The sequence below is a fragment of the Hemiscyllium ocellatum genome, chromosome 31 (genome assembly GCF_020745735.1).
Source record: "Hemiscyllium ocellatum isolate sHemOce1 chromosome 31, sHemOce1.pat.X.cur, whole genome shotgun sequence".
NCBI lineage: Eukaryota > Metazoa > Chordata > Chondrichthyes > Orectolobiformes > Hemiscylliidae > Hemiscyllium > Hemiscyllium ocellatum.
Genome location: NC_083431.1, coordinates 5,159,882 through 5,172,165, shown reverse-complemented (window position 1 = coordinate 5,172,165; position 12,284 = coordinate 5,159,882). Strand labels below are relative to the sequence as shown.

The window sequence follows — 12,284 nt, the reverse complement described above, 5'->3', positions numbered from 1 at the left end:
TTGAGGAATCTCATGTCGGTCATGCGGACAACATGCCCAGCCCATCAGACCCGATCAAGAGTAATCCTTGCCTCGATGCTGAGGAGGTTGACCTAGTCAAGATGTTGGTGTTGGTGCATCTGCCTTCCCAGGTGATTCACAGTGTTGTTGATACTGCTGCAGTGCCATGAAGTGTCTATAGATAGTCCATGACTCTCAGCCACATAGGAGGGCAGGAAACACCACAGCTTTATACACCATGAGTTTGGTGTCAGATCTGATGTTGTTGTGGTTTTAGCAATCAAGTACTTCATATAAGTGCACAGGAAGAAGCAGCAGCTGCAGACAGGTACATGGGATGTAATGGCCCATCTTGCCCAGAAGTCCAATGAGTCACGTGAGCATCTTTCTGCCTCTATTTACAGGTTGGCAACAGTCATTAGATGTAGTGTATGCCCCTCCCAGGACTGAAGACATGGCGACAGAGGAACGAGATCCTACAGCCCAGTACAGATGCCTCCTCTAGACATGGCGACAGAAGATCAAAGATCCAATAACCCAGTTCACCCCACCACATCTCCAGAGTCAATGGCCTCTATATCAAAGCTCAACCCAGCTGCAGAACCAGAGAGTCAATTTAGATATAATGGGAGGAGAGAAAAAAGAAAGCATTGTGGGCACTTTGGTAGCATGGGTGAAGAAAGATATCTTGTTTTTAAAATTTTATACATAAACATTATTGACGCTAACTTTCATGCATCTGCTTTTGAGTGTCTCAGCACAATGTCACATCTAGCAGCAGTTCACAGACAACAAGAGGTTGCATGGATTGTGGTTTCCACCGAGCGCCTACTACATAAGGTACAAACATGGAGAACAATACGTACACATGGAACTGAGTGCTACTGGCAGCTTTGGCCATCCAACATGAAGATCCCTATTGTTTAAGTCTCTCTGTATGCAAATATATAGCTGCCAAACAGTTGTCTACCAATGGCTGTGCCAGGGAGGTGACACCTACGGAGAGGGACAATGCTGTTGAATGGCTAGGAGTATGCAGCCTATAAGCTTGTCTAACAGATTTTTAACAGTCCATTGACCTATGTTGTTCCCCTTTAAGAGCCAAATGAACGACGTGTGCTGCAGCCCCCTCACTCACAGGTTGAAGTCACTTACCCCACCCACTCAGAGTGTGATTGCAGCCATTTTCTTCCCAATACATATTTTCAACTTCCAGCAAGATGGAAAATGTGCTTTCCTCATCCAGTGGCTCCTCCCCTCAAATGTGGCCAATCCCATTAATTCCATAAGATTCACACTTCCAAAGTCCCCAGCAAACGCATCCACATTCAGCTGCCTACCCCTCCGATATCAGTGATATGAGTACCCACGTTGATGTGGTCACTCACATCTTCTCCCTTGAAGCCAAGGTGCTATTGATCATCAACAAACATCCCTCTCTCATTACATTCACCCACCCACCCACAATTGCCCCATTCAAAACCCTGTTGTTGCTCTTCAGAATTGTGTTGTACCCTTGCCCAGAATCTGAAGGCTGCAGTCCTGCGGCTCTAGAATGTCTAGACTCAGGATGACAGCTGCAGAGGCAATTTCATCCCCAACCCAACTGATCCCACTCAGTTTCTGAGGATGGACCCAGCAGACAGACCATGACCCAACCCCCTCAATCGACATGATCAAACAGCCTGTGCCTAGACCCTTGACTGTGTCCATACATCTCCTTGACACCATCAACCCTGGAGCCTCAGCACAGAACCCCAACTGAGACTCCCATGACTGGACACCTGAACTTGGTAGAGCTGCAGGGTTAGTGTGGGAGTCTTCCCTTGATGTACTGTGCCAGGATCCTCTGAATGATGAGAACCTTCAATGAGTATTACCTTCTTATTAAAGTTGGATTCATGGTTACCCACTTACTGCACAAGTATTGCAGTAACATTCCCCTGAAGGCACATGGAGAAGCTGTGAGATTGATGTAGCATACTACCTCACAGCAAGATATGTGTCTCCTAGACTAAAGATGGCTTAGCAGCATAGCAAGCTGCCTGTTTTTGTGACTGTGCAAATTAGCATGACATGGTAATGCAAGGTAGGGATGGTTTGAGCAAGTAGGTAAAAGCTAAGTTAGTGAATGCTAAGAGAGCAAGTGAATATGCCTGAGAATGTAGCCTGGGTGTGAACTGCAGTGTGCAAGCTGGGTGCTTGTCCTCGAGCACAAAGTATCCCTGTTGCAGCTTCTAATACAAAATGGTGATGCACTCTCCAATGCAAGTTTGTGCTTGTAGACCATCGTGTCAGTGCATAGTGGAAGTACCAGGATGGTCATGCTGGGATGATAGATTTCAAATGTCAATGTCCATGGAGGAGGAATGAGTGCAGCTGGTGCCCATGTATCATGCTCTGGGCTCTAGTTTGGTCACAGTCAACATGGAGATGGTTTGGAGCGAGCAGCGAGCTGGATCCACCAGGCATGTGCTTGCTTTCCTTGATGAATTTTCCCAATGTCTATACTGCTAAGTAATTTGTTACGAAGGAAGCCTGAATAGGAATGAGGCAAGTTGTGTCATTAACAAGACATTTAACAATCAATAAAGAGTATCAATTGGCAAAAACAGAAATTTCTGGAGAAACTTAGCATGTCTGGCAGCGTCTGTGGAGAGAAAGCCAAGTTAACATTTTGGGTTCGGTGGCCTTTCTTCAGAACGTTTCCTAAAGAAGGTCACCACACTGGTGGAATGGACAGATATGTGGCAGATGAAATTCAATGTAGATGGGGGTGAAGTGATACATTTTAATAGAAAGAATAAAGGAAGAAAATAGAAAATTATTTAAGAAAAGGTTGCCAATAAAATCGATGTTATCACATACATTCCTTCTATTCTTTCCTGCTGCTACGCAGACCTCCTACATACAACCAGCATGTGCTGTCCTTCAGAGTAGCTACTTGGCTAAGTAGGACTAAAGGAGTCCCGGTTCATATGGTGACCAGTGAATGTAGGTTTTTGGAAGATAGTAGTCGAGAACTTACTGGCAGACTTCTCAAATAATACAGGTCGCTGGCCAATCAGAATCTACCTGCCTGGTCCAAGAATTAATATTGACAGTTAATTGTTGTTGCTGCATCTTTAGGCCAATGATAGACCAATCAACTAACACCCTCTTCTTGTGTTTTTTTTTCCAAGTCTGCTTCTTATATCCTGGCTCTGATAAGTGCAAGATAAGACCCTTCAACTTCTTATTACCAATGTTTAAGGTTTCGAGCTACCAAGAAAGTTTTAAAATGGAAAATATAGAAAACAATTATAAAAGTTGTCAAGAGGGACCTGGGGGTAAACATACACAATCATTGAAGGTGGAAAGGCAGGATGAGAAAGATTTATAAATAAAAGCATAGAATGCAAAAGCAAGGAAGTTCTGATGAATGATCAGAGGCTCGATCTCAACAGGAGTATCAAACTGGTGACATACGGCGTGAGATTTATAAAATAATTTTTTTTGTTTGGATTTTTAAATTTGAACTCATGATGTATGGATGTTATGTGTACCTGATGGGCTTTAATGTTTAATTTGTATGTATTTTTGTAGCCATGTTGATGTCTTTTCAACTGAAGTCTGACACAGATACTTTTGTAGGCTAATAGGAATATGGGAGAGTTTGTGAGTGAACAAAATAAACAATAGAGTGCATTAATCTATCATGTGGAAGATTTTGGAATCTTCTAATCTGAAGACAAACACCCAAAGCTGGGGAGAAAAAGGTATTTTTGCTTTAGTTTGGACTGAAGTGCAGGCTTCTGAGTTATAATTGCATATGTAAAGCAATTGCTCCGGAAAAGAGCAAAATTTTAAGTTGTTGAAAATAGGTTATCTGAGTGTTAGGAGTTTAATAGAAGTTTCAGACTAGAGCATTTCACGAAAATCCTGAAGGAGTTACTTACAGCTTATAATATTTAAGCTCAGTTGTATGAAGGCTCCAGGATGACTCTAACAAATTCTCAAGACTGATTGATTTATTTATTTATTGTCAGTTGTACCAAGGGACAGTAAAAAGCTTTGTTTACAAGCAGTACACGCAGATCATAGCAAGCAAGGATGTACTGAACAAAAAATTTGGACGGAGGCATATAGATAACATTGCACAGGGCATACAAGAGAGACGAACGTTAGCAAGACTAACATTATCTAAGGCCAGATAGTCCATTCAATAGTCTAACAACTGCCGGAAAAGAGGTGTCCCTGAACCTACATGTGTTCAGGCTTCCGAATCTCCTGACCGATGGAAGATCATTACTGGGGTGTGAAGGGTCTTTGATGAATGGTAGCTATTCTGCAGCAGCGAGCTGTGTAAGTGAAGTCCACGGATGTCTATACTGCTAAGTAATTTCCCACGATGGCCACCCTCTGTAGTTTCCTAAGATCCTGGGCACAGCAATTGCCATTCCAGGCCATTATGCACCCGGACAGTATGCTTTCAATTGTGTATCTGTAGAAGTTGGTGAGGGTCCTTATGTAAAAAGTGAGGTCTGCAGATGCTGGAGATCAGAGCTGAAAATGTGTTGCTGGTTAAAGCACAGCAGGTTAGGCAGCATCCAAGGAACAGGAAATTCGACGTTTCAGGCCAGAGCCCTTCATCAGGAATCTTCGACGTTTCGGGCCAGAGCCCTTCATCAGGAATGAATGGCTCTGGCCCGAAACGTCGAATTTCCTGTTCCTTGGATGCTGCCTAACCTGCTGTGCTTTAACCAGCAACACATTTTCAGCTAGGGTCCTTATGGACATGCCAAATTTCCTGAGCTGCCTGAGGAAGAAGAGGCATTATTGTGTCTTTTTGACAATCGTATTTACATGGGAAGATCAGGACAGATTGTCAGTTATCATCACACCGAGGAACTTGACGTTCTCAACCTCCATTCCGTTGAGGCAGATGGGGGCATGTTCTCCTCCTTTCTCTGGGAATTATAGCCACAATTAAACCAAGTTCCCTGGGTGATAGAGAAGGAAATTCTTTTTGTATAAGTACCTTAAGGTGGTGTTCTGGACTATTGGGATTAAACTTTTCTGTGTGTTTTGAAATTTTTAAACATGTGTTAAATGTAATTTATTTAATTTTATTTTCACTGTTCTATTTTATCTTTATTTCTCTTGCATAGCAAACTTCTGTCTTACTGTTAAAACTGAATTTGCACCATTGCATGCTTATGTTTCAGTGAGACACCACCTAGTTAAAGTTAAAATAAATGATTTACCAAGCCAAATTTCTGTTCAGGATCTGTCTTGTTTCATAATAATATCAGCTGGGTTCATACTATACCTTATTATGGGAATCACTTTTGGAAAGAGGTGAAGCTTTTAGCAGAAATTAAAGACTTAGGTTATTTGAATGGATTGGTGAAGCTAGAATTATTTTTCTTAGGACAAGTTGAGAGGAAATTGATTCAAAATCATAAGGTTTCTCAACAGAGTAGATAGGAAGAAGTTTTTCCCCATTGATGATTGATGGATAATTAGAGGACACTGATTTAAAGTGATTGATAAAAGAAGCTGAGATGATATAGGAAAGGCGTTTTACCAAGTGATGGTTAGGAATCTGGAATACACTGTCTGAAGAAGCAGTAAAGGGAGATTCTGTTCTGTCTTCTAAACAGGAATTAAATATGTGTCTGAAGGAAAAAAAATATTTCAAGGCTTTGGAATAAAGGCACTTCACAATTCAATGATTATATGACTATTATGTAATTTAAGAGATAGCAAATGTTTTCAGTATTAAACAATTAAAATAAGCATATTCCTTACGTGACTGCCTGATGTCGGACCATTATTCCACCTGTACATCTGCTGGGGCGGCGGGGAGAGTCTGTAGCCATAGCTGTTCAATTCTCCCACCTAAAGTGAAAAAAGAGCCCATTCATGAAAGAATGTAATTGTAACTTTTCATAAGCTCAGGACTTCCAAAGTTCTTCAATGTCAACAAAATACTTCTCAACTATAACCACTACTGTAGTAAATTGAACACCATCAGAAAAGCATCTAGGTAAATAGTCTAGGATTCTACATTTCCTTTTTTGTAAATGCTGTGGTTATCAAGGAAGAGAGAGTTTACTGCCAGGAAATGGTGTGTTTCTTCTATAAGTATCCAGTATCATTATTAAACAACCTTTGAAGAGATACAGCAGAGGAACTCTTCCCAGCCATCTCAAGTAGTTCTCGCATAACCTCATGTAGGGGGCTTTTAATCTCAATAATTTCCATCTTGGAAGATAGCTTTATTGTTGTGGTTCTGTTCGCCGAGCTGGAAGTTTTTGCTGCAAACGTTTCGTTCCCTGGCTAGGGAACATCATCAGTGCTATTGGAGCCTCCTGTGAAGTGCTGCTTTGATGTTTCTTCCGGTATTTATAGTGGTTTGTTCTTGCCGCTTCCGGGTGTCAGTTTCAGCTGTAGTAGTTTGTATGTGGGGTCCAGGTCGATGTGTCTGTTGATGGATGTTCTTGCCGTTTCCGGGTGTCAGTTTCAGCTGTAGTGGTTTGTATATGGGGTCCAGGTCCATGTGTCTGTTAATGGAGTTTGTGGATGAATGCCATGCCTCTAGGAATTCCCTGGCTGTTCTCTGTCTGGCTTGTCCTATGATGGTAGTGTTTTCCCAGTCAAATTCATGTTCCTGGTTGTCTGAGTGTATGGCTACTAGGGATAGCTGGTCGTGTCGTTTTGTGGCTAGCTAATGTTCATGGATGCGGATTGTTAGCTGTCTTCCTGTTTGTCCTATATAGTGTTTTGTGCAGTCCTTGCATGGTATTTTGTAAACTACGTTAGTTTGGCTCGTGCTGGCTATTGGGTCCTTTGTTCTAGTGAGTTGTTGTCTGAGTGTGGAAGTTGGCCATTAACAGACACATGGACCTGGACCCCACATACAAACCACTACAGCTGAAACTGACACCCGGAAACGGCAAGAACATCCATCAACAGACACATCGACCTGGACCCCACATACAAACTACTACAGCTGAAACTGACACCCGGAAGCGGCAAGAACAAACCACTATAAATACCGGAAGAAACATCAAAGCAGCACTTCACAGGAGGCTCCAATAGCACTGATGATGTTCCCTAGCCAGGGAACAAAACGTTTGCAGCAAAAACTTCCAGCTCGGCGAACAGAACCACAACAACGGACACCCGAGCTACAAATCTTCAACCAGACTTTAGATAGCTTTATTGTTAAAACAATTACTGTCTTTCTTGCAGTATCCTGAATTTCTGAACCTGGTAACTGCTTTTAAAGTTGAATAGGTATGCTCTTTTTTGCATTATCCTGGACATTCAGATCAGGCAATTTCATTTTTCTGCCTGTAACCTGAATCCTTGGGCATTGATTTGACTTCTGTGAATCGTATGCAGCTCATTTTCATTCTGTTCAAGCAAATCTTTACTCTCAACCTGATGATGCTTCTGAGTTAAAGCATAAGGTTGGTACTTTAACCTATTAATTAGGTTGGATATCTTTATTTTCCCTGGATCACTATAAGTATATTGCTAGGCGAAAGTGAGGACTGCAGGTGCTGGAAATCAGAGTCAAGATTAGAATGGTGCTGGAAAAGCACAGCAGGTCAGGCAGCATCCAAGGAGCTGGAAAATCAACATTTCGGGCAAAAGTCCTTCATCAGGAATCATTCTTTTGCCCAATATGCCGATTTTCTCACTCCTCGGATGTCATTATATATTGCTGGCAATTGTCAAAGAGATCTTGGATTAGGGTGCCAAAGGCCTTTTCCACCTTGTTTTGGCAGTATCATTGTTGTTAATAAGATGCTCAGTGTATCTTAGACTCTAAATCCGTCAGTCTGGATTGAACCCAAACCCAAGCATTAAATTTAGAATGACACTGTGCGGGTCCATTGGAATGACTAATTTGTAAACATTCCTGTATGTAAACACACATTATTTGTTATTTTAACATAAATCAATGTGGGTTTATGAATTGGTCTCAAGAAGCTCCAGACCCTGCATACCACAGGCAGTCTCAGCTTAGAAATGGTTCTGAGGAAGGGTCACTCAACTCAAAACATTAACTTTGATTTCTCTCCACAGATGATGCCAGACCTGCTCAGCTTTTCCAGCTATTTCTATTTTTGTTTCTGATTTACAGCATCTGCAGTTCTTTCAGTTTTATCACAGAAACCATACAAGTCAGATCAACCATATCACAATTATCCAGCATCCCAGTTACTAATACTTAGAAATAAAGAATTTTATTATTTTGTCTAGATTTGAAAATTATTCTATACAAACACAATCAATATTTGTTTCATAGAAGCTTATATAAGTAATGAATAGGAATCATCTGCATTAACCAGGATTTTTATAGTATGCCATTAGTCAAGAAATTCATAAAGGGGCAAGAGAATCTGATGTTTCACTGAAATTTATAAAGTCATTTGAAAGTGATGTTTGGACATGACGGTGAACCCTTTTGCTAATTAAACCAAACACCCAGAAAAGCTCACATCGCCTCGTAATCTGTTGAAATATGAGTGACAGACAACTCCCAAATTCCACTATTTAAAAGAAAAAAATCAATTTATTCTTCAACTCTAAAAGTGAGCATTAAACAACTATCTACAAGTCTAAAACCTCCTTTCACTAAAATGTTTGTTAACTGCCTCCAACGCTGTAACAATATTCTGTTCCAATAAAAACCTACATCAAAATTACATCAACTTAATTTCAAAACCACACAGCTGGTGTCCTCCTTCTTTTGGCTAAAGATCTCCCCGGATCATCTTCTTTCTTTTACTGCAAAGGTGTTTCATATGAGAGTATTTTGAATGGCAGTCTCTCTCAATGGTAGTTACTTTCTGTCTAACTTTCAAAATGCCTGCTGCTTTATACCCCAAACATCAGATCATCTCATTGGTTTGAGGTTGGCAAAAACAATAAATTCAAACTCGATTGGGTTTTAGTATCCTGGGACATAATTTAAACTGATAGCAATTCGAATTTAGCCCGTCAAAACAGCAACCAAAACTCAGGTATTCATTTTACAGCCAAATGTTACGTATTTTCAATTTTCCAGTACATTCTGAGACTGGTAGCTAGTCATATGACAGATGCTTGTAAGTTCTCAGTGCAAAACAGCATTCACTCTCTTGTAAAGGTACAGTACATGCCTTCAACTTCATAAAAGTGAATGCCATCCTCTAAAAATGTAAATAGAGAATAGTTTCACATTGATAAGGCACTCTACAAAATAAGCAGGATAATAGAAGCAATAACTTGGGGCAATACGTTGCCACAGAACTTCATTTGACTATCCCATTTAAAGTGATGCAACAAACTCAATGTCTGAATTGCAACAATGGACGACTGGAGACAACCTAACCGCTTTTCCAAATTTGAATCAAATGGAGAAAGTATTTTAGTTGTACAATACCAGGTTTAAGTACTGTGGTGCTGAGTGACAATTGATCACTGGAGATGTAAGAAATTTGAAATGATAAATTGAGATGCACAGGATGTGTACTCATACAACAAGAAATTGTGCCAATTTAAGTAAGATTATTTTTTCCCTCCTTGTTGAGATCATGTCAGTCAAAAGCATTTTTAAAGTGTCTTCCTTGCTATACCTGTTCCTCTCCCACTTTCAATATTTTATGGATCGCTTGCTCTCTTTCCCTTTGCCCTCTGCACACTCTTGCAAATTCTTAGTTCATTCTCTTTTAATCCTCCTCCCCCAAAAGAATCAGCACAAAGGAAGAAAAAGCAGAATTGGAAATCCTGAATGCTTGAGAGTCAGAGCTGGTAAATGCAATGCATGACTACTTAATGATAGTTTTATTTCAAAAATATACTTTACTCATTAAAAAAAAATTGTCACTAAAGGAGTTCGGTACCAAACAGTAACGTATGAAGAAAACAAACAAGCATTGGAATTTGACTCTATCCAGCAAACAAACCCAAGGCATTTCTTATGGGATTATAGTTACATGTAATTGAGGTACCAGGAGGATCCAATAACTGATCGGACCACCAGTTATTCTCACCAGAGAGATACCAGACTGTGGTCTTTCCCCACTGTGCCTTAGTGACAGTTGTCCCAAGCTTTAGTGAGTCCCTCAGCACATAGTCCTGCTCCTTGGAAAGAACCAGTCTGTAACATTTGGTCAGGAGAATCTGAGGACTGCAGATGCTGGAGATCAGAGTCATGACTATGGTGCTGGAAAAGCACAGCAGGTCAGGCAGCATCCGAGGATCAGGAGAATCAACGTCGATTGTCCTGCTCCTCATTTGCTGCCTGACTTGCTGTGCTTTTCCAGCACCACACTCTCGACACACCCGCGAAGAGGGTTACCTCAGATTACAACAGCATCTGACCCAGATGGGCCAATGGGCTGAGAAGTGGCAGATGGAGTTTAATTCAGATAAATGCGAGGTGCTGCATTTTGGGAAAGCAAATCTTAGCAGGACTTATACAGTTAGTAGTAAGGTCTTAGGGAGTGTTGCTGAACAAAGAGACCTTGCACTGCAGGTTCATAGCTCCTTGAAAGTGGAGTCGCAGGTAGATAGGATAGTGAAGAAGGCAATTGGTATGCTTTCTTTTATTGGTCAGAGTATTGAATACAGGAGTTGGGAGGTCATGTTGCGGCTGTACAGGACATCGGTTAGGCCACTGTTGGAATATTGTGTGCAATTCTGGTCTCCTTCCTATGGGAAAGATGTTGTGAAACTTGAAAGGGTTCAGAAAAGATTTACAAGGATGTTGCCAGAGTTGGAGGATTTCAGCTATAGGGAGAGGCTGAACAGGCTGGGGCTGTTTTCCCTGGAGTGTCGGAGGCTGAGGGGTGACCTTATAGAGGTTTACAAAATTATGAGGGACATGGATAGGATAAATAGATAAAGTCTTTTCCCTGGGATCGGGGAGTACAGAACTAGAGGGCATAGGTTTAGGGTGAGAGGGGAAAAGATTTAAAAGAGAACTAAGGGGCAACTTTTTCATGCAGAGGTTGGTACGTGTATGGAATGAGCTGCCAGTGGATGTGGTGGAGGCTGGTACAATTGCAACATTTAAGAAGCACCTGGATGGGTATATGAATAGGAAGGGTTTGGAGGGATATGAGCTGGGTGCTAGCAGGTGGGACTAGATTGGGTTGGGATATCTGGTCAGCGTGGACAAGTTGGACCGAAGAGTCTGTTTCCATGCTGTACATCTCTATGACTCTATGACTCTATAACATTTGATCAGACTCAACTCCTTGTTCTGGAAGACCAACAAGTTTCAGGCAAACCAAAGAACATCTTTCACTGAGTTAATGGTACTCCAGAAATAGTCGATGTTTGTTTCTGGGTGCATCTGCTTGGGATGAACCTCAACAAAAACCACTGCATCTTTCTCCAGACTTCCTTTGCAAAGACACATTCCAGAAGGAAATGTGTGACAGTCTCATTCCCCCACAGCCACTTCAAGGGCAGCATACGGTGGCTAGACAGACCCCAGGCATACAAGAAGGATCTGAATCAAGATTAGAGTGGTGCTGGAAAAGCACAGCAGGTCAAGCAGCATCTGAGGAGCAAGAAAATCAACGTTTCGGGCAAAAGCCCCAAATGTTGATTTTCCCATTCCATGGATGCTGACTGACCTGCTGTGCATTTCCAGCACCACTCTAGACTGACTCTGATCTCCAGCATCTGCAGTCCTCACTTTCGCCATACAAGAAGGATCTGACAAGTAATAGAAGCCATTAGGGAGAGAGAGAGCTCAACTTGACCTGGTACTTATTAATGGCCCAGATACTGTACCAATATTGAAGCTGTGGCAACCTTGAGGGGCAGGCAGCAAAAACAGGATTATTAAACTCAGTTATCACCTGGGAAAGTTTAAAATGGAACAATATTTAAGCAATCTCTCTTCATAAGACAAACCCTTATCTCTGGAATCAATCTAGTGAACCTAGAAATGGGCAACAAGATTAGTCCCTGAAATCACTGTGCCGGCCATAGATAGGCTTCACATTGATTCTACAGGTCAGCGCAACATCGAGGGCCACGGAGCCTGTACTATGCTGTAATGTTATAGGTATAGGTTTTAAAATCAGAAACTCACTGTTGAGACTAGAAGGATGTACGTGCCAAATTAAAAGATGGGGTCCTGTTCGTGAAGTTTACGCTGAGCTTTACTGGTACAGTAGAGTGGCCAATCAACACCAGGGCAAGCTCCCATGATATTTGTGAGATAATGCACTAGGATCCATCTGAAATAGCAGATGGGGCCTTAATTTAACATCTCACCCAAAACA

At 41.5% G+C, this 12,284-nt stretch overlaps 1 protein-coding gene across 2 annotated transcripts in view; it reads right to left on the bottom strand.

The window, feature by feature from the left end:
- The window catches only part of bcas3 (BCAS3 microtubule associated cell migration factor), a 1,146,863-nt gene that overhangs the window by 1,123,772 nt on the left and 10,807 nt on the right, over positions 1–12,284 (bottom strand). For both annotated transcript variants that reach the window (XM_060847956.1, XM_060847957.1), the window contains exon 2: positions 5,794–5,883. In XM_060847956.1, coding sequence (XP_060703939.1) covers positions 5,794–5,864 — 71 coding nt within the window. In that variant the 5' untranslated portion in view covers positions 5,865–5,883. The remainder of the gene's footprint in view (positions 1–5,793; positions 5,884–12,284) is intronic.